The 23,631-nt window shown below is 35.4% G+C and overlaps 1 protein-coding gene across 3 annotated transcripts; it reads right to left on the bottom strand.

Moving 5' to 3' along the window:
- Positions 1-729: 729 nt before the first annotated feature.
- LOC131027712 (ethylene-responsive transcription factor ERF105) lies at positions 730-21,219 on the bottom strand. Of its 3 annotated transcripts, XR_009358141.1 has the most exons (3): positions 20,855-21,219; positions 19,804-19,873; positions 730-1,147 (listed from the first exon to the last, which is right to left on the bottom strand). XR_009358141.1 is itself a non-coding variant. In XM_057957798.2 (2 exons), the coding sequence occupies exons 1-2, from the start codon at positions 2,611-2,613 to the stop codon at positions 1,138-1,140; spliced, it is 498 nt and encodes a 165-aa protein (XP_057813781.2). In that variant the 5' UTR covers positions 2,614-2,967; the 3' UTR covers positions 734-1,137. The 3 variants fall into 3 exon arrangements, 2 of the variants coding, with proteins under 2 accessions (XP_057813781.2, XP_057813780.2); XM_057957798.2 differs by lacking the exons at positions 19,804-19,873; positions 20,855-21,219 and adding an exon at positions 2,126-2,967 and having other exon boundaries at positions 734-1,147; XM_057957797.2 differs by lacking the exons at positions 19,804-19,873; positions 20,855-21,219 and adding an exon at positions 2,126-2,970 and having other exon boundaries at positions 738-1,096.
- Positions 21,220-23,631: the final 2,412 nt, after the last annotated feature.

The following is a 23,631-nucleotide window of genomic DNA, read 5'->3' as shown; positions in this document are numbered from 1 at the left end:
ATATAATTTACAAAAGGTGACAAATATGTTCAAATTAATGCATAAACATAAATATTCACACATAAAATAATTTAACAATCACGCAAGGTTTGAATGTTTTAGCTGGGTGACTAATGATTTTTTTATGACTCAAAGAAAGTATTTATCTTGTTATATATGTTATAAACAAAGAAAGTGTATGGATATCAAGTATTTTTTCATCAAAGAACTACTTAAAAAATGAAGAATCTACTTGGATTTTTGTATATCAAATATCAATTGGTAGACATTCACAAAGATATTAGCAAAGAGTAAATTTGAACATCTAATCTAAAAGTTGGAATGCTAAAGCAACTAGTTGTTGAAATGAAGGGAGGATTGAAATAAATTATTGATTTCTCCCACCACCAATAAAATGATTGCCATTATAGTTAAATAAAGAGGGCCATATTGAGTTATTTGGACACTTCAACTTACAAGAGAGGATTGCATTTGATATTTGGTATTTCTATAAAGTTGCAACAATTTCAAAATGCTATCTAGATTTTTTTGTACGAGGGAGATTGTAATATGAAGCATTCATGATTTGCTTGAGCTTAACCCAAGGAGCTATGAAGATTGGCAAAAATTAATTATATATATCTATATATACATATACAACATTGATCACAAACAACAATATAAAAAATTTAGCACTAATCACAAAGATAATTGCTAAATCTATGAAGTTTTTGATTGTACAAATTATTGCAAATAATAAAATATATATTGAATATAATGTCTATAAAAATCTCAAGATATTTTTCCTATAGAATATAGACTCATGTCTAATATAAGAGACGACGCACCTATCCACATATGTTTTCTATTTAAAAATATTTAGATCCATACATTTCAGAATCAAAAAAATCTATTCAGAATTCTCTAATTTCATCCACAACTACCAAACTCCTATCTACATTTAGATAGAATACAATGAAATCCATCTTTCATGCTCTACCTTAAATGGAAAAGCTACTATCTATTTACCAACATAGTAAACTCCACCATGGACTTTTCTTCTACTGCTTAGATCGACATTGTAATTACGACTTGAGCTTCACCGTATTTGCCATTGCTTCAAGACCACAAAGATGAGCGAGACACTGGAATTTCAACTTATTTACGTCTGTCAATTCATAAAATGTTGGCGGTTAACTCACAGAAAATTTGTGGTTAAGCTAATTTACAAAAGAAACAATAGATTGATCAAAATTAACTTGCAAAAGAAAACATAAGGGTGTAAAAACGAAACTGCGCAGAGAAAGAGATAGGAAATAGTCAAATCTTTTGATTTATTGACAGGGTGCAAAGAATATCTGATCAAATACAGTTAACCATACTATAAAACTCACATTTAGAGCATCTGAACAACAAAATAAGAAACTCTGCTAGTTAATTAGTTTATGTTTAAGAATTCTGTTATTAGAAACTGTTTTCCCGTTTAAGATCTTTTTAAGGCCTGCGTCTCTGCTTATTATTTTGGTTAATAGGTTAATGGATAGTCTTAGTTTAAGCCTTGGTTTGAGTAGTTTAAGTTGGACTGTTTAGGTTAAATATTTTTGATTATGTAAGAATGGTTTCTGGTTTTACTGTTTTGTTGCTTCCTGATGGATTGCCGTGCTGTACGGCTGTTCTGTTATGGGATCAGGGAGAGGTCCCTGCTTATATAATTAGAAACAAAATAAGAAACTCTGTTAAATTTCTAAGGTTTCCAAACTTTGTAGGGTTTAATAATAACTGTTTTCTGTGAAGACCTTTTTAAGGCCCGCCTCTGTTTATTATTTTGGTTAATAGGTTAATGGCTAGTCTTAGTTTAAGTAGTTTAAGTTAGACTGTTTAGGCTAAATGTTTTTGATTATGTAAGAATGGTTTCTGGTTTTTCTGTTTTGTTGCTTCTTGATGAATTGCCGTGCTGTATTGCTGTTCTGTTAATATGGGATCAGGGAGAGGTCCCTGCCTATATAATAAAAACAAAATAAGAAACTCTTTCCAAATTTTGTATGGTTTAATAATAACTCACTTCAAAAAAATTGGATCACTAGAAAATCAAACTTCTAAATAAAATGCCTGTAAAACTTTTTAATTCTCATGGCGGTTTGCCTACCTCTTAATCTTCATTTCTGGCGGCATGTTTTCATCTACTTCCTTTTCCTGTGGATCTCTCTTTTTGGTGTGCATGTGATCACACCCTGAGCCCAACGCCCGGTAGGATGAAACATTGAGAGGAAAGTTTAGCAGAGCTTTTGCGCCTCTAATTCTCAAAGCGGCAGAGTCATATGCGAGAGCAGCTGCCTCTGCAGTGTCAAAAGTACCGAGCCAAACGCGAGCCCCCTGCTTGTTGGAATCCCTGATCTCTGCAGCAAATTTTCCCCAAGGGCGGCGCCGCACTCCTATGTAATGTCTGCCATTTGCAGTTTGTCTGTTGCCGCCTTTATCCATATTGTGAGGAATCTGTTCTCCACCATGTGATGAAATTAAAGTTTCTTTAAGATCTGGGTTAATGCCAGCAGACGGTGCAGTCGGTGGGGAGGAGTCGCCCAGCAAATATAATGAGATCTGTTGCAGAGCTGCATTATATTCCTCACTGTTCATCCCTAAAACAATTGGTTTTGATTACTTGAGGGAGATTTTGGTATTGTTGGGAGTTGGGCATGAAATGAAATGGTAGCACTTTGAATGGGAGTAGGGATTAGGAGGCTTTCAAGGGAGGGCCCAGATTTCTCACTCGCACAATGACAGGCTTTGCAATTAGAGAGATAAGAGGTGGACATGTGCTCGCTAAGATTGACTTTCTAGTTGTATTTATGTATGGTGAGCGCTATCCTGGGCATGATCAGAGAGCCATTCCTCAATAATTTCTGTGCGTCTCCCTCGTGCATTTGTTTCTCACGCAGGTATGTCGGTGGAAGAGTTCTTTCAGAATCTTTGCAAGGAAACTTATCAATATGAAATGGGACGTAGATGTGAAAGGTTGTAGCCATATATCTCTTAAATTTTGCGAAAAGAATAGGGTTTGTTATTTTGGATGTTGATAAGGTGTAAAATTGTTATTGATTATTGTTCATTGATAGAGTGCTATTTCAATAAGACTTATCTTTACTGTATATCTGATTCAATAACTTGATTGAGAGATCTTAGGTTGGCATCTTTAATTAAGAAGAGGATATTCTAGACTTCAAATCCTTTGCTTTAATGATTTAGAAATTGATCAGCATTCTTTTGGCTCTCTTCATCTTGATGATGGTGGTGCAGGAGCACCTAGTTTTGAGTCCAGTTTCTTCATTTTGGTGTGTTTGTACATAGGATGGTTTGGAGTGGTGAATAAGAATCTTCTCTTAGGTCTTCATATGTTTTTGTAATGCTTTGGTAGGTTGAATGTCTTTAGGACAATGCATTTGCTCAATTTTGGCTTGTAAGCCCTTGTAAGCCTAAAATGGCAAAATCTTGCATTTTGATGAATAATGCCTTGAATAGCCTTGTTTGACATTGAGACATGTTAATGTAATAGTTTTTAGCCATCCTAGATGGTTTGGAGGAGAAAACAAAGTATGTAAGGCAAAAATGCACTTTTTGGCAAAAATTGTCAAAGTTGCTTGACAACTTTTTGCAACGTTGAGCAACTTTTTGCAACGTTGAGCAACGTTTTGCATTTTTGAGCAAAGGGTTGGTTAGGAAACTGATGGAGAGTTAGTTAGCACAAAAATGACTTATAAAATCCCTGAGAATGAATGTAATGAGGTTGTTGAACGCCTGGAGTTGATTGGAATACAATTTGTGACCATTTTTGAAGTTTCACATTGCATTTTTCAAGAATTAGAGCAACAATCCGTACTTAATGGATTGATTGCATTGCTTTACTTAGTTTATTATTTTGTAAATATTTTTGTAGTTCTCAAGAACCAATTTGATTATTTTATTTGCAATTTTGAATTGAGTTTTCAATTTGGCAAGCTCTCGACCTGAGTAAGGGTTTGAGAGGCCCAAACATGGTTACAGCTTGAAGTCCTTTGAGTTCTTCTCAATATCCCTTGGGACTCAAGCCATGGAACCTTTGTATAGTGTATATAGCTTTTATTTTCCTTTGGAGGTCATTGAAAGACCAATGAGCATCATTTCCTAGGCGAGCTCAGTCATAGCCCGGTTAGGAAATGAATGAGATTATGCAAGTGTTTGCAGGAATGAGCAGGGTTTGAGTTGCAGAGTGTTTGGGATGAACAAGTGATGTGGGGCAGAAATGTGTGTGAATTTGGAGGTGTGTTAGATCAAGGAAGACACCTAACCCTTGGAGAAAGACCAAAATAAGCCCAAAACTACCTAAAACAAGCATTTCTTGGGTTCCATACTTGTACGGTCAGACTGAGATTCCTAAATTCATAAACTGGAAAGTACTTCCAAAAGGGTATCTTGATCAGCAAAGAGTTTGTGTGGGTCTTTGGAGAAATTGGGAAAAAATCCACAAAAATTGGTTAGGTAGGGCTAATTGGGACTCTAGGGCTACTAGGACTAGAAAATAGGAAAAGAAAGGAGCGATGGCAAAATGAATAAAACCTCCACTCAAAACCAGTTTATTACCCTTGGGAAACATCATAAACACCTACTATAGCCTTTGCAAGCATTTGTTAGGAGTTTGAGAGTGTCAGGTTAGATTTATTCTTGCGAATCTCAATCATGCCTGAGCAACCAGTGAGCACATCTTGATTGGGAGCACTCTTAGAGAGTTGTGGTGTCTAAATTGACTTTAAGACTAGATGAACAATGAAGGGAGCCCACTAGGACAATTCCTGACTTCCCTTAAGCAAGGAATTAACTCTCTTTGAGTATAGCTCCCCATCATAGTGGTATCAGAGCTTCCAAGATTTGGGAAGAAGCCAACGTATGATAGACATTGTATTAGTAGGAGAGAATAGTTTAAGGATGATAACCAATGCAGAGCTAGAAAAGAAGGTAGAAGACCAAGAAGAAGAAAATAGGCTCCTCAAAGAAAGATTGCTACAACTATAGAGCAAACTAGATGCAGTTGAAGATAAAATTGAGAAAGTGACAATCAAGGTCAATGAGGGGAAGGGCAAAAAAGTTGTAGAAGAGGATAGAACTCCTTAGCCAGACCTTATTCTACCTGAAGAGCCTTTCCTTAAAGCCATTAAAACCTTAGGAGGATAATCCCTAGAAGGAGTGCCACTTTTTTGTGAAAAAATGGAGCCTGAGGTAGTCCTGGAATGGATAGAGGGATTGGAGAATCACTTTGAATGTGATGGAATCAGTGAGGCACAAAAGGTGAAGGTGGCCAAGTCTATATTTAGTGGGGCAACATTGACTTGGTAGAAATTTATTCAAGAAGAGAGGCAAAAAGAGGGCAAGAACCCCATAGCTACTTGGAAGGGCATGTTAGCCAAGGTGAAAGAGGCATACATCCTTGAAGATTATGAGATCTAGTTGCACAAGAGGAGACAAAATTTGAGGCAAAGAGATTTGGATGTGAGCAGCTATACTAAGAAATTTTAGAAGTTGTGTCTCAGATCCAAGGTGGTAGAGAATGAGAACATCAAGGTAGCCAGATACTTGAATGGCTTGAGATGGAATATTCAAGAGGAATTAAGCTTGTTATGCCCCAACACCTTGCACAAGTGCTATCCGTTGGCACTAAGAGTGGAGGAAAGGAGAAAGAAGAAACAAGAACAAAGCAACAGAGGCAGAGGTAGGGGAAGAGATGGCAGAGGTCAGAGAGATAGTTTTGGTGGAAGAAGTGTAGACCAAAGTTCCCAAGGGGAATCCAAGTTGGTTGAAAAAAGTGGATATTCCAATAGCAAGGGCAGCTATAGAGGAAGGGGATCTAGCAACTCTAGTAGAGGAAGGTCTAGTGGATCAGGAAGAGGGTCCTATTTTGCCACCATGAAGTGCTAAAACTGCCATCAACTTGGACACCCGACCTATAGGTGCCCTGAGAAGTCTTCTTCATCCCAAGGAGGTGAGAGGAGAGTAAATTATGCTCAAGAGGATGCAGCAAACTTGAAGGCATTAGAAGTAAGTCTAGATTTAGAGGTTGGAGAGAACCTCATGATAAGGAGAGTCTTGATCAAAGAATCGGTTAAGGAGGAACCTAGCCAAAGGAGATCCTTGTTTAGAATAAAATGCAAGATCATGGGAAAGGTATGTAGAGTGGTAGTGGATTCAGGATCCACAGACAACATAGTGTTAGAGGAAGCAGCGAGTAAGCTCAATTTTCCAAGAATACTACATAGTGATCCTTGTAGAGTTACATGGCTCAACAAGGGGCAACATGTTCTTGTAAATGAACAAACTTGGGTTGAGTTCACCATTGGAGGTTACAAAGAAAAAATATTGTGTGATATCTTGCCCATGGATGCTTGCCACCTACTCTTAGGTAGGCCATGGTAGTTTGATAGAAAGGCAATACATCATGGAGAGAAGAATGCTTATACCTTCCAAAAGGATGGAACCACCTACAAAATCCAGTCCATAGGAGACCAAGTACAGGGCAAATCCAAAGGTCATAATGTGCTGCTGGTTGGTGAGAAAGAGTTCATCAACACACTCAAGGAGGGAGAAGGAGTGGGGTTTGCCATTGTTGTGAAGCCAAAAGAGGATAGCAAGGAGAAGAAGGTGAGCATTCCTAAAGAAGTGCAACAAGTTCTAGATCAGTTTGAGGACATCATTAGTGATGGAACACCAGCTACATTGCCTCCTTAATGTGCCATAAGTCATCAAATTGACTTTATGCTCAGAGCTTCTTTACCCAATAAGGTAGCTTATAAAATGACACCAGATCAAAACAAGGAGATATCCAAGAAAATACAAGAACTCCTAGATAATGGAATAATTAGGAAGAGCATCAGCCCATGTGCACTACCCACCATTTTGGCTCCAAAGAAGGGAGGTACTTGGAGACTTTGCACTAACTCTAGAGCCATAAACCGGATTACTATCAGATATAAATTTCCCATCCCAAGAATTCAAGACTTGATTGATTGTTTAGGAGGTGCTGAATACTTCACCAAGATAGATCTCAAGAGTGGTTATCACCAAATCAAAATAAAGGAGGGTGATGAATGGAAGACATCCTTCAAGACTACATAAGGACTCTATGAATGGCTTGTTATGCCATTTGGACTCACAAATGCCCCTAGCACACTCATGAGACTTATGAATGAAGTAATCAAGGACTACATTGGTAAATTTGTTGTTGTTTACTTAGATGACATCTTAATTTTTAGCAAGTTTAAAGATGAGCATCTTATGCATATAGAAATTGTCTTGAGTAAACTATGTGATGAACAACTAACCATCAATTTGGAGAAATGTAAGTTTATGAAACAAAAAATTGTGTATCTTGGGTTTGTAGTCTCAAGAGGTGATTTGAAGATGGATACCTCTAAGGTGGAAGCCATAATCAATTTTCCCACACCTAGGACAACAAGTGAAGTGAGAAGTTTCCATGGCTTGGCTCAGTTTTATAGAAAGTTCATCAGAGGGTTCAGTGAAATATGTGCACCCATGCTTGAGACAATCAAGGGAGCTATGAGAACCAAGTTTGTATGGACAAAGGAAGCACAAAGAGGTTTTGATCACTTGAAGACAAAGGTGGCTACTCAACTGGTACTTATCCTACCAAGCTTTGACAAACTCTTCACAACTGAATGTGATGCAAGCAACATAGCGGTTGGAGCAGTTTTGAGTCAAGACAATAGACTAGTTGCCTTCTTCAGTGATAAACTCAATGATGCAAAGAAAATGTATTCCTCCTATGATTTGGAACTATCACTTAGAAAATGGAGGCATTATTTGCTACCTAAGGAATTTGTGGTTTACACTGATAATCAAGTTCTTAGCTTTCTTAATTCTAGAGAAAAAGTTAAACCATAGGCATATTAAATGGGTAGAGTATTTTGCAGTCATATGCCTTTACCATCAAACACAACAAAGAAAAATGTAATAAGGTAGCTGATGCATTGAGTAGGAGGATTCTAACAGTGCAAGAAGTGCAACTAAAATGTATTGGAGTGGATAGCTTCAAGAATTTGTACGAAGAAGATGAAGATTTTGCTGCTGCCTACAAGGTTTGCCAAGGGTTTGGAAACCATTTTCATAGTGAATATGCATATTACACCTTGCAAGATGGCCTTTTGTTCAAAGGAGGACAATATGTGTGCCTAAAGAGTCTATGAGGAAAAACTTGATGCAAGAGAAGCATACTGGATGCTTGAGTGGACATTTTGGTTTGAACAAGACTTTGGAACTTATCCAAAGGTTCTACTTTTGGCCGAAGATGCACAAAGATATCAGAAGATATGTGGAGCAATGTGTGGTTTGCCAAAGAGCTAAGGGTACATCTTCCAATGCTAGTCTTTATCAGCCTTTACCTATTCCCAACCGGCCATGGGAGTGTTTAAGTATGGACTTTGTGGTTGGTTTGCCAAAAAACAAATCAGGTTTTGATAGCATCTATGTTGTGGTAGATAGGTTTAGTAAGATGGCTCATTTTATTCCATGCAAGGTCACTCATGATGCCAACCACATTACTCATATGTTTTTCAAAGAGGTTATTAGGATTCATGGTCTACCTATCAGCATTGTATCAGATAGGGATGCAAAGTTTATTGGTCATTTTTGGAAGACTTTGTGGCAAAGATTAGGTACTAATTTGTCTTTCAGTTCAGCCTATCGTCCCCAAATGGATGGAAAAAATGAGGTGGTCAATAGAACACTTGGGAATCTACTTATATGCCTAACAAAAGAGTATGGTCAAGCTTGGGATTAGATCATCCATCAAGCTGAGTTTGCCTACAATGATAGTGTGAATAGGTCCACTGGTAAAAGTCCTTTTGAGGTGGTGTATGGAATTCATCCTAGAGGATTTTTGGAGCTCAAAGATGTGGGAAAGATGGGACAACAAAGTGGACATGCCTTAGACATGGCTCAATCAATGCAAGAGGTTCATGAGTAAGTTAGGACAACCTTATTTGACACTACTCAAAAGATCAAAGACAAAGTGGATGAGAAAAGGAAAGATATCCAATTTGCTATTGGTGACATGGTGATGGTTCATTTGAACAAGAAAAGACTTCAGAAAGGTGTTCCTAGTAAGCTTCAGATGGGGAGGATAGGTCCTTACAAAGTTTTGGCCAAGTATGGCAGCAATGCATACAAGGTAGACTTACCCGAAGTTTTGGCCAAGTATGGCAGCAATGCATACAAGGTAGACTTACCCGGTGATATGGTTTTGTCACCCATTTTCAATGTGGTAGATTTGGTGTAGTATAAGGGAACACTTCCAGAAGAAGATAGAGGAGTTTTAGAGGTCTCTCAAGCACTTTAAGACCTTCCCTTACCAGCTGTGCCCATTCCCCAAGTCGAGAAGGTGTTAGATTCTAGAATTTTGAAGAAAACAAGGCATACCACCTACATGGAGCACTTGGTCAAGTGGCAGAACCTTCTAGCATCAGAAGCTACTTGGATACCTAAGGCAGACTTCTCTAAGCATGGAGTTCCATTTTCTTTACTGCCTCAAGGAGTAACTTGACTTCTTTTCTTTGGGGGAGTATGGTGCAGGAGCACCTAGTTTTGAGTCCAGTTTTTTCATTTTGGTGAGTTTCTTCACAAGATGGTTTGGAGTGGTGAATAAAATTATTCTCTTAGGTCTTCATATGTTTTTTTAATGCTTTGGTAGGTTGAATGTCCTTAGGACAATGCATTTGCTCAATTTTGGCTTGTAAGCCCTTGTAAGCCTAAAATGGCAAAATCTTGCATTTTGATGAAAAATGCCTTGAATAGCCTTGTTTGGCATTGGGACATGTTAATGTAATGGTTTTTAGTCATCCTAGATGGTTTGGAGGAGAAAACAAAGTATGTAAGGCAAAAATTGTCAAAGTTGCTTGACAACTTTTTGCAATGTTGAGCAACTTTTTGCATTTTTGAGCAAAGGGTTGGTTAGGAAACTAATGTAGAGTTAGTTAGGACAAAAATGGAATATAAAATCCCTGAGAATGAATGTAATGAGGTTGTTGAACTCCTGGAGTTGATTGGAATACAATTTGTAACCATTTTTGAAGTTTTACATTGCATTTTTCAAGAATTAGAGCAACAATCCGTACTTAATGGATTGATTGCATTGTTATAATTAGTTTGTTGTTTTGTAAATATTATTTTAGTGCTCAGGAAGAAATTTGATTATTTTATTTGTAGGTTTTAATTGAGTTTTCAATTTTGCAAGCTCTCGGCCTGAGTAAGGGTTTGAGAGGCCGAAACATGGTTCCAGCTTGAAGTCCTTTGAGTTATTCTCAATAGCCCTTGGGAATCAAGCCATGGAACCTTTATACAGTTTATATAGCTTTTATTTTCCTTTGGAGGTCATTGAAAGGCCAATTAGCATCATTTCCTAGGCGGTCTCAGTCATAGCCTGGTTAGGAAATGAATGAGATTATGCAAGTGTTTGCAGGAATGAGAAGGGTTGGAGTTGCAGAGTGTTTGGGATGAACAAGTGATGTGGGGCAGAACATATGTGTGAATTTGGAGGTGTTGCAGATCAAGGAAGACACCTAACCCTTGGAGAAAGACCAAAACAAGCCCAAAACCACCTAAAACAAGCATTTCTAGGGTTCCGTACCTGTACAGTCAGATGGAGATTCCTAAATTTATAAAATGGAAAGTAGTTCCAAAAGGGTATCCTGATCAACAAAGAGTTAATGTGGTTCTTTGGAGAAATTGGGAGAAAATCCACAAAAACTGGTTAGGTAGGGCTAATTGGGGCTCTAGGGCTACTAGGCCTAGAAAATAGGAAAAGGAAGGAGCGATGGGAAAATGAATCAAACCCCCACTCAAAACCAGTTGATTACCCTTGGGAAACATCATAAACACCTACTACAACCTCTGCAAGCATTTTTTAGGAGTTTGAGAGTGTAAGGTTGGATTTACTCTTGTAAATCTCAACCATGCCTGAGCAACCAGTGAGCACATCTTGATTGGGAGACTCTTAGAGAGTTTTGGTGTCTAAATTGACTTTGAGACCAGATTAACAATGAAGGGATCCCAGTAGGACAACTCCTGACTTCCCTTAGGAAAGGAATTAACTCTCTTTGAGTATACCTCCCCATCAGATGGATCATGGAGTGTGATCCAAAATGATGCAAAAAACTCGTACACAATTGAATCCACAAATTACATTGTGGAAATCTCTTGTCACTGATAGAAATTAATTTATTAGCATATAGTGCTAAAAATGATTGTGCCATTCAAATCATTTCATGAAAATCATGAGGTAAAATGAAGATAAATAATTAAGAGTATCTTTCACTTGACGATGGAATTATTTGTTGAGGAGGTAGATTCATAGTTGTACTAGCAAATTTGTAAATGCACATGCAATTTCAAAATTTTCCTAATAGTTTTTGCAAAGGTTATTCTTAAATTTCAAATAGCTCAACAATCAAAGACAAATTACAGTTCTTAAAAAAGAGAAAATCACTTACCACTTTTTTTGTATTGAGGTGTGCAATTGCCTTTGTCGATTTGATTGCTCAAGTACATTTTATGTTTAAATAGAGCATTTCACAAGTACATATCCATGTAGGGGTGGTTATCGTATGCACAACATCATTAATTAAGGTATATCCAACATTTTGGGATCATACTAGATCAAACTATTAAGGATCACTCAATATCTAGAAAAAAACTATGCTCTCATAGGTGAGCTATGGAATTTTACTCTTGATATTGATGCTCTTACATCCCGCATTCAATCCATTTGGTTTGGAGTTGTGCAAGTATTCTATATTTATAAAATGGGGGACTTTTTATTATGATTTTCTCGAATAAGTTGGCTCAAGATTCTATTCATAGGATTAAGTCCATCTTCTTCAAAGTATTCTATATTTATAAAATGGGGGACTTTTTATTATGATTTTCTCGAATAAGTTGGCTCAAGATTCTATTCATAGGATTAAGTCCATCTTCTTCAAAGGGCACATGTGGTCTCTTTGCTCGACATTGGACCCTTAATTTTGATCCATCAAAGAGCCACTTCAAATTTTTCACCTTTCTAGATTATATCTCCTTTTCTCCCTCTTGAATACAAAGACTTGGATATTATCCATATGTTGGCAAATTAGATTAGTATTTTCCTCGAGCATGATCTTCATCCCTTTGAGTTCACACACCTTCTTGTTTGAGTGTGCATGCTGATAGACCTGTCCAAACCCTTTTCCAAGGTTCTCTATATTCAATTATGTAATTTTGGGAAGTTTTTTTAGTAGATCATCTAGGAGGACCCCCATTTGGTGGAGGAAAACATGCAATATTCGCTCGACATTTCACATCTATGTGCATGCCCTCTATGGAGGAATTTGTTAGGGATTGTGAGGACCTGAAATCAAACCCTCTTACTTGGTCCATGGTAAAGAAGAAGGATTATTTACTCTTCCTATAAATTGTCCTTCTAGCATACCCCTTGGGAGAGTATCGATTAAATAGTTGCCAAAATTTCTTCTCTTTGACATTGGTTCCTGTTTCCTCACCACTGTCTTGAACCTTTCAGATTTACTTAAGGGGTAGAGATTCTTGCTCTTTTATGGCCCCCTCAATACCACTTCAAGACTTTCTTTGGCTATTTTTTGCTAACATTTTTTCATGCAATGTTAGCCTACCTCTACCCTTTAACTACTTCTCACTTCCTACCTCCAATATGGAAGAAAAAATGAACCCTTCAACAAATGATATTTTTGTCCTTATCTGGGATCCTTTCTAGTTTGGTTTGGCTTCCTCTAGCCATAGGATTTTAGTTTGGAAACTTGAAGCATTTAGAGGGCCCCTTCTTGATGGAAATTTTGATACATTAATCCTTGAGATTCTTTCTAAATTATGTATGGAAGAAGCATCTACAATTACAGATGTAGCTCTTAAGGAGGATTCCATTGAAGAGACAACATGAGGGCTTTCACTTAGTGAACCTTGGTTATATCATGTGCATTCATGGCATACTAAAGAATCCTGCTATTTTCAAAAAATATTTCCCTAAACTCTTTTTTGGTCACCCCCTCCCAATACACAACCTAAAGTTAAAATCCCCCAATTTACACCAGATATTGTATTTTTTCATAGCCCGAATTAAAAACCCTGCTTATTTTCACCAGATCGGCAAGATATTGTTCTTGATTTTTGGGATATTAAACCCCCTAATATGAATGTACGTGATATAATATTGCTTAGCTAGTGAAGCCTCCATGAGAGATAGGTGATATTGAAGATGTAACTGCTTTAGAGGTGAAGGGTGAAGGCTTTTGATCTAGAAGTACAACAAACTGATAGGACTATACTAAAAAATGGGGATCCCCTTCCACCTATTAGCTCTTCCAAGATACGTTCATTTCTAGACAAATATATCTTACTAGAGATTTGTATTTATGTGCCCATCGACAGTCCCCCTCTCAGCTCTACCATTTTCCAAACTCCATTAGTGCTGCCAAAATCATCTTCTATGAAGAAATCCAAAGGTAAGAAAAGTAGTTTAGGCTTCAACTGCATAAGACTAAGGATGAAATTGGAGTTGGTATTCAATCAACTTTGGATGATAAAATGTGTTAGTGGAGAACATGTTGTTCTCCACACCACAAATTAAGATAACCTTATAAAATGTTAGGGGACTAAATGCCCCTAACAATAACTACCTTTTCAAGTCTCAACTTGAGTCTTGTGGGCCAGATCTAATTCTCTTACAAGAAACCAAATTCTTTGAAGAAGAGAAATTGAAGGATTTTTCTTCATGGAAGAAATGGGGATTTTTGGCTTCCCTTTCTTTAGCGCTTTAGGTGGTTTAGCCATCCTCTGGAATCCTAAGCAAGTACAGGTTCACAAAGTTCAAGCAAAGGCAATTTTTATTAATGTTACCATCACCTTCTATATGAAGTCTTTTCATTTGATTAATGTGTATGGACCAAAATATTCAGTAGGTAAACTATAGCTTTGGGAATCAATTTCATTAGTCCTGGGTTCTTTCACAAAGAAGCCTTTTTTTTGGTGGTGACTTCAATGCAATCCTTTCTATCAATGATAAATTGGGTGGTAAAGTCCCTCCTTTAGTAGCCACGTAGGACTTCAATGATTTTTTCCTCAATAATGCTCTAAAAGATTGGATTCCTATTAAAGGCAATGTGACCTACACTAATATAAGGAAATTTCATTTCCATATAGTAGAGAGGTTGGATAGGTTATTCTCCAATCCGGTATGACTATCCAAATTCAGCTCCTGCACATCTCATATTTTGCTTCTATTTGGTTCAGACCACTTTGCCATCCAATTGGATTTAGCTTTTGATTCCAATTTCCCCAACCACAAATCTTCCTTTAAGTTATTGCATATGTGGTTTTTAGACCCCTCCTTTCTCCCTTTGCTTCAATAGTGGTGGGAAAGTGCCCCTTTTGTTGTTGGATCTAGAATGTTTCAACTAAGAAAATAGGTTCAACATGTCAAGGAGGCTATATTAGGTTTTCGAATAACTTAGTGTTTAAAACCATTTTCAAATCTAAAGAAGACATTAAAGAGAAAATCAAGGAAATAAATGAAAAAATTATCAATAATGGCATCAATGACTCCTACTATTCTCTTTAAAAGAATCTTCAATCCCAACTAGAGAAAATTCTTAAGAGGGAAGAATTTTTTTGGAGAAAAAAGTCTAGAGAGATTTTTCTCAAAGAAGGGGATAACAACACGAGGGTTATCACTTGATTAAAATGAGGAGGGACAACAACTCCATCTTCCCAATCAAAAACCCTTTAGGTGACATTTTGACTGATATGGACAAGATTCAATCGAAAGCATGGTCCTCTTTTTCTCCAACCTATTTTCAGCTCTATCTACCAACTAGCTTGATCATTCACAAGAATTACTGAGATTCATTCCTAAGCTAACCACTCATGATGATAACCTACTCCTTCTCAAACCATTCAATCTAGATTAAAAATTAAAACAATTGTATTTTCTATGTCCTTGGATAAGGCTCGAGGGCAGATAGTTTTTCTGCCATGTTTTTTTAGAAATGTTGGGACTTTGTGGGTTGGGATGTTTGTCTTGTAGTAGATGAATTAGATGGAATGTCAATATCCTAAAAAATTCTATACTAATCTTATTGCTCTCATTCCCAAGGTTCAATCCCCTGTCTCATTTTCGGACTTCACGCCCATCTTCCTATGTAATACTTTCTATAAGATCTTTACAAAAGCTATTTATTTGAGACTGGCTAAACTGATACCTAAATTCATCTCCTCTTTCCTCTTGGCCAAGCTTACCAACTTTATTGGGTTTCAAAATGGATACCTTTCCTCGTAAATATTTAGGCATACCACTTTTTGTGGGGAGAAACAAGAGCAGTTTTGTGGCCGACATCTCTTCCACCATACAAAATAGAATCTCCTCATGGAAAAACTCCTGGCTTTTATTAGTTGGTCGTATTCTTATGATCAAGTGTGTTCGGGGAAAAATATCGAATTACATTATGCCAGTGCTGCCTATGCCAAAATGTGTTTTAAATTCAATTGAGTCTTCCATCGAACAGTTTCTCTATAAAGGTCCTAGGGAAAAGAAACATAAGATGCATCTGCTCGCATGGGATAAATGTTGCGATCCTAAAAAGGCTGGTGGGACTGGTATTCATAATCTCCTCCTAAGAAACTTGGTTCTAGGTGCAATGCTAGTCTAGAAATTTATTTCTAATAATAAGTCTAAATGGGCTTCTATCATTACTTCGAAGTATTTAGATTCCTTATATTTGGAAAGGATTTTTATAGCTTCAAACCATGTTTAGACCTTCCTCAAGGTTCCCAGATGCGGAAATCATAAGGATATTTTGATTTCAGAATGGAAAGACTTTTCCCAACTAGATGCCCCTCAAAACAAAAATACTATATTGGCTAAGATTCGTAGTCAGAGGTCTGTTTATATTAGCTCAAAATAGGATAAAATCATATGGACGCAATCCAAGTCAGACCACTATTCAGTGAAGGAAGGATATGAAGTTCTCTGCTTATGTAAGTAGGTTCACTTTGATTCTAGTAAGGAGTTTTTTTCATTTTTTTTGGATTGATGCATGTTTGCCGAAAGGAGCTTTTTCTTGGCTTGTTATTAAAGGGATAATCTTAACCAGTGAGAGACTCCATCACCTTGGTGTTTCTCCAGTTTTTAATTGTGTTTTATGTGACAAGGAAATATAATCTATGAACAATTTGCTTCTCAATTGTGAATTTACAAATGAATGTTGGATGTGAATGTTGGATGTGAACCCTTAATAAGCTTAATTTGTCTAGCCTACTCTAATCGAATCTTTATCTGGTATTTGAAGCATGGCCAAAATTGTATAAAGACTTTTTTTTGGGTTGTTATTTGGGAAATAGCTCTAGTGATAACTATTTGGAACATCTGGTGGGAAAGGAACCAGGATATTTTGAAATGAGATCAACTCATATAAGCATGTTATAAATAATATTGAAAGTCCCATTTTGGAAGTAATGACTGCTTATTGTATGAAAAATAAGATGTTGGATTTGTACTTTACCTCCTAGGATGACACAGTCCTTAAAGAATGGCAAGGAATCACCCTTCCTTTCAAAAGTAGTCTCCTTAATAGTATGATTAGTAAGAGATTTAGAAAGGATGTCATATGGGAACCTCTAGATCATCATCACTGAAAGCTCAATTTTGATGGGGCAGATAAGGGGAACCCGGGTTTTTTGGGGGTTGGCTTTGTTATTTGAGACTTTAAAGGATCGGTATTGGAGGCCGAAGCAACAATAGTTCCAGATGGTTCAAATAATGTTGTGGAGGCCTTTGCTATAATATATGGTCTTCGCTTAGACTCCAGATGGGCATTTTAAAATTAATTATAGAAGGGGATTCAATGAATATTATAACTGTGATAATAAACTCTGAAACCCCGAGATGCAAAGTTAATTATGTCCTTCAAGAAGGCTGGTTCATTATATAAAAGTTTGATAAGTTTGCCATCAAACACTTCTTTAGAGAAGCGATTGGTCTATCAGGTGGCTTAGCAAGCAAAGGATGTCTAATTGAGAAGGGGGAGATTAACTTCAATCATGCCCAAGTCCAAGTGGATGTGGTGCTAGCCCCTTTTGCTTCAGCGGATGCCACTTGTTTATTTTCTGATATGTGTTGATTTCTTGCAGGTTGATTATCCATGATGGAGCTCTTTAGCTACATCCCACCTGATTTGGATTGTATTTAGCTTGGAGATTTCAAAGTATAAACCAATGCTTAGAACTTCATTAGTGGATGTCGGTTCTTTTATGCTTGGCCTTCCTTGCCCGCTTTATTCCTTTCCTAGGACGACAACCATCCACAATAGATGTCATTTCTTCTCTAGGTGTCGTGCTTGAGAACGTACCTAATATCACTGCTGGTTGCCACCTATTCATCTTGCCCATGGGAAACTAATGATTATATGTGTTCGAATTAGTGAAGTGGGACAATACCTAGATTTTCAATCCATCCCTCCAATCTTTGATTTTACACTTCACACTCCTCCTTTGTGTGCAATTAATTCAATCCTGCTGTCGACACATGTGAAGGATCATGTGTATTGAATGCGCGACATTTTTAAAGGCAAACTTGGGGCCATTTTTGGCTCCACAATTTCAGTCATTCTTGTTGTTTCCCTCTTGCCACTCTTCATGGAATACATACCCATCAATCGTAGGATTTCTGTTGAAATCTCTAGATGGGAATTTTAGACATCCAGAGCATTCAACGTAGGAGCACTTAAAGTGCATCTATGATTGGGATTGTTTCAAAACATAGAAAGCGATCATCACCATTATAAGAGAATAATTAGTGTATCCAAAGGCCCCGAGGCGCCTTTACCCCTCTCATGTACTCTTTTCTTTCTTATCCAATGCCATTGATATCCTGCAAAACTATGGGTCCTTGCTTGACTTGTGCTCGGAATATATTAAGAAAGATATTGTATCTTTTGAGAGTTTAGAGAAGGCTATTAGAAAATATGACCTGTTTAATGAGAAAGGCTGGGTTGGGGGTAATTTCCCATAGAGTTTTTAAAAAAAGATACCTTAATATGTCAAACTATATAATGAAATGAAGGATAGTTTCTAGTTATCTGATTAAACTTAGCTCTCTAGTTACTTTTGGTTCAGTTTGGTTGATTAAACTTTGCTCTCTAGTTACTTTTGGTTCAGTTTGGTTGTCAAATTTATAGTTTGTAAAAATATTAAGTTCCTTTTATCAGTATATATTATGCGCTTCTGTGCTTGACCGTTCCCTCCCTCACCAAAATAAAAAGAAGAAGAAAGAATTCTCAATACAAGATATCATAAATTGAATGAATATTTCTTTGATATTATTTTACTTCCATCCCACTTCGACAACTAGAAATAATTTCCTTATATCTACAAATTAAAAATCCTATTTTTGGTATATTTTGGCAAGATTATTAATTTTCTATTTTTGGTAATTTTCATGCTTACTTGCATGGTTACGAAAGTTAGTAATATTTGAAACCAAAATCTGGAGTGACACTATTTGTCAACTTGTTGTACCAATTACATGCAAGAATTAAAAGATATTCAAAATTGCAAATTGGGAAAACTAAAAAAAACTCACTAAAAGTCCAATTTGAGGTCTCATATGAAGGAATTTGGCTGCAAAATATTGTTGAGATGTTGTGCAATCCAAAAAAAACAATTGATATTTTATTCAAATCTTTGAGATGTTTCTCCACATAAAAGTTTATCCCAATCAAACTCCAGAGTCAATAGTTATGATATTTAGAAATCCCCGCTTTTGAAAGTAAATGAACGTTTGTCACATATCCTCGTATATTTTATTCATTCTCTTGACTTGTAATCTGATAAATTTCACATAGAATGATTATCTTTCTTTGAGAACTTGGACTCGAATTTAAACTTGTAATAGAATTAGAAGAGAGGCTACTTAGTGGAGTTTTAATACTTGGAACTAAATATTGCTGGGCTTTTCAATAAAAATATTATCAATATATCACTATTAAAAATAGAATTTGAATTCTCAACATGACCTTTTTTATGGCATTAAACTCACCTTTATCAAAAATCACTTCTCATGACACACTAATATTTTAGTGAGAGGATTGCACATCCTGAAGCTTTACTTTGTTCATTGTACCAAACAAAAACAGATGATTCACTTTTTGGATATTATTTTCATATTTTTTATTTAGCTACATGAGTGTAGTCTAAACAACAACAAAAAAAATAAATGATTAACATTAGGATTTTTTTTTTTTCATCCTAGGCTTCATAAGGTATCATCTTATGAAATATAGTAATAGGATTTCAATTGGGAATATACACTTTGTTGAAATTGCATCAACTAAATAAAATTTTCTCAATCATTTTGATTTGGCATAATCTATTCTATTTAACCATTGTACAATTCTTCTTTGCAGACACTCGATTTTCATGAGATGTGTAATTAATGACAAGTTTTTAAAATCATAATAATTGATAAAATATCTTGAACAAAATTCACATTAATGTTTAGGCATAAAGCACTTTATTCTGCAACCACTTTCATTTTCCATGAGATATTTAGATCTCTTAAATTTATCAAAGGCTTCATCTTTTACATTTAAAAATAAACCCAACGCTTTTGTGAATAATATTTGATAAAAATAATAAAATAAAATCACTTATTCAGAAAATTTATTTGTATAGAATCACAAATGTTGTAATGAAGTAGCTGAAATGGACAATGGGCTCTTGGTGCAGTACCTTTTAGAAAATTTTCTCTTATATGTTTGTTTTCAGCACATCCTTCCCAAATCTCCCTTTGTTCTTCAACCTTAGAAAAAACATAAATTAATTCATTTGATGTTAGTATCTTCAAACTATAAATATTGAAGTATCTATAACTACAACCAAATTTTGTCTTCATATGACATATTGACAATATTACTGCTATGTTTACAATTTTCACTAGAAAATTTCTACCTTTTGACATGGGCACAACCATAATAAATCTATTCTTTTAATCTTATCAAATCCACTTTTACCACTTCTTGCACCATAACCTCTTTTATGTCTATCTACTCTTGAGTAATTCAAGTTCCTATATTTTTCTTGTATTTTTTATTTCATTGCGTCTACTATTGATACCTTTGTTCTTTATGATCTAAAATTTTGCAAGAAATATATCATCCCTTCCTCCAAATGTCTCAAAGTGTTTCTTCATGAGACATAAGAGAATCACCTATGAGACCAAACTTGAGAGTATTCATATGTTTACTTTTCACAATGCTTATTGCAACATAATTTCATCTTGATGTTAGAGAACTCAACACATTTTTATATAAAACCTTTTTGTTCACAAGTTCTTCTGAAGTAATCTTTTTTTAACCACATCCTTTACTCTTCTGAAATAATGTGATATAAATCTTCTTCTTAGCCTCCTTTCTATCTATTCTATATTTAACTGTAATTATAGTCCAACTGACTCTTCCCAATCTATTTCTATAATATCTTATAAATCATAGTTATATACATTAAATTAGAAAATAAACAAGAATTAGTGTTTGACATGTTCAATCGTTAGAACTATGAAATCAATAAACCAAACCAACCACTTACTCTAATATGAAGTGAAGGTTTTAAAACTGACCTTAAATTAATCAGAAAACTAATTGGAATAATAAAATAAAATAGAAACGAAACATGTATTAGTTCAATAAAATAAATTGCCCATAGCTATGTCTAAAATTTCATACTGCTGCAATAAAATTTGTCAGTGAATGCAGTAAAAAGCTATAAACAGAACTGCACAGACCTTTGACGTTTTTGAAGTTTCTTCTCATTCTATAAACAACGCAGCTGTTGTCGTAACGGGGTTGTCTGCAGAATAACATTCCATTGATTGTCGTAACGAGGTTGTCTGCAAAATAACCCTAATCTGAAAAACAGAAGTTAAAAGAAAGCTTACAACACAAGCATTGATGTAAAGTAGTGCATTTGCAATGTGCCCTAACTCTTGCATTTAAAGAATAATTTTGTGAAATCGACGGCCCAGCGAAAAAGGATGCCATAATCTGACGGTGTAGAAAGCACGCCGCCTTTGAAAATTACGTGAATGATAAGTTATCAATTCCTACTTGTCTTCCTCCTTCATCAATTTCAACTTGTCTTCCTCCTTCGTCACATGCTTGACAATTACTACCAATCACATGCTTGCCAATTACTACCAATCACTCTTCGCAGCCAAGTCCCTATCAGTAAAAAATATTAAATAAAAAAATTAAATTAAATTAGTTCATGTACTAAAAGGAGGTGCAATGTCCAGGTCCATAGTAAAATGTAGTTTAAATTTATTAGTGATAATTATTAGTGAATTTTTATAATATAAATAAATTGATTTTTAAATATAAAAATCTAAATACAAATGAATGCAATTTAATTTTAAAATAAGAAATTGTACAAATCATAATATATATTTCTTACTTGCAACATTTTTTTCTTAAATTCCACTCTCTTCATTGTGACCAGTCATAAATTTATGAGAACCTTATAGACCTAGCATGACACGTACCAATGAGGATTCAATTCTATTATAAAAAAATGGAAGGATATGCCATAGAAAGAGAAGCAAGTAAATTCGATTAAAACCAAACAACATAAAATGTCCCCATTTTACACAAAATCATGTGCATACTTTGGATGAAAAAGTGTATCTTGACTATAAATTGCCTACACATTTGTAGAAAAACAAAAATGATAAACTTCAAAGGTTAATTTACATTTATAAATGTCTATATGTTACATAATAGCATAAATTTGTATGTGTATGTTCCTTGACAAAGAAAAATACAACCTAGTTGCATAGATATGAGTGGTTCTTTGAAAGAATAAGAACACGCCCTAGCTATTTCTTTTTTTGGATAAAAAAAATGTTCCATAGAAGTAGAAATGTGTATGCTTATTGAACCTCCAAATGCCCAAAACAAGTCATCATACAAAAATTGATGTATTTCTTAGAATGTCAAAAAAAAAAAAATGAAATTTTTTTTTGAAGCCCTAGTTGTTGGGCAATTTAGCGTTTGAGAGCTTTTAGTTTTTAGAATGTCAAGTGTCTTTATTGAAACCTAGATCTTAATACAAACTGTTGCGAGGAGTCTAAGTTGTCCAAAAATACCTGTTGTATCTTAAACACGAGAAACCTGAGTTTATGGAAGAACATATTCCTGAGCATATATACCCATGTTTAAAAATCCACAACTGCCACAATTAAAAATTGTTTAATTTACAATTGTTAAGTTCCATTAGTTTAAGAATTTGTAGATTGTGAAAGTAAAACTTTTAATGATAGATATTTGTCATGTCCAAAACTTTGTGGATCGTTCCAAATAGATGATAAAGGATTTTTGCAATCTAAAAATCTAGTATTGTGTAGTCACTTATAAAGAAGGATAAAACATTTAGATGAAATTGGTATTATGATGTGCTTGCACAATGTTTTATAACATTATGCAACTTTGCAGAGTGCAAAAATTGAATGTTGCATAAAGCACAAACTCAAAACAATTTTTGTTTTGGTGGGTGTGAAGTCTTGACTGAATCCCTAAATGTTTAAGTCAAATGAATATTCTTTCGCATCTTCAAGGTGGAACTATGAGAGGCAGTATCTGAATAATGGAAGAATTGAAAATTTGAAATAATTTTGAAAGGTGAAGGTACAAATCAGCTATCAAGTCAAAAAAATGTGCATAAAGAAAAGTTAATATTATGATGAACATTTAAAACATGGAAAATTGAATGATTTAGAGTACTGTAACAAGTTCTGATAAAAGTGGGGTCACAGTGACTCCAATGGCCAAGTCTTTGCAATATAATTTTTGGGTCAACATCTGTAGTCACTTCTTTGATCCACTCACCCATCCTATAATAGGAATCCCAAGAAAAAATAATGTGTGTAGAAATTTTATTTTTGGCAGGTTTTTTTTTTTAAATTATGCCTAGTAAAAATTTTAATGTGATTGGTGATGTTGGCACAACATGCCCTCTAACTCCACGTGAAATATTTTTGATCTAGAGCTATTAACCGATGAGGCCACAAACGAGGGACCTCATCCCCACACTTCGCATGATCAAAGCTGCGAGCACAATAGCCCAGTGAAAGGACAAGGCATGCGAGCACACTCGCCCAACATAGATTTGAACCTTGGTGGCCGCTTCACCAATGAAATGTTTTAACTGCGACACTACACATCCAAAGATAAAAATCATTTCCATTTTGTGATATGATTTGATTTTTTTAATTAATTTTTTTTTATCAGTAATGGGCACTTTTTAACGAGCTAAAACATTATTGTTGTTCAAATCCAAGAGCACACTAGCCCAACTTGGCAGGAAATATTAAAGTTTGAATATCGAATTCTAGTTATTCTAAAATAAGATATGAGAAAGTTTCATTCTTCCTTTACTCATTAAAGCTTTGTCCTTTTTAATAGGATGACAACAAAATTTGTCATTTCTCTTCTCCATTTAATGCTTCTCCATTATCACATTTGTTTTAAAATTTAGAGCAATAATGCGATAATTTGTCTCAGTTTA

Source organism: Cryptomeria japonica, chromosome 6 (assembly GCF_030272615.1).
Source record: "Cryptomeria japonica chromosome 6, Sugi_1.0, whole genome shotgun sequence".
NCBI lineage: Eukaryota > Viridiplantae > Streptophyta > Pinopsida > Cupressales > Cupressaceae > Cryptomeria > Cryptomeria japonica.
The sequence above is the reverse complement of the archived record's forward strand: the minus strand, read 5'-3'. Positions and strand labels throughout refer to the sequence as shown.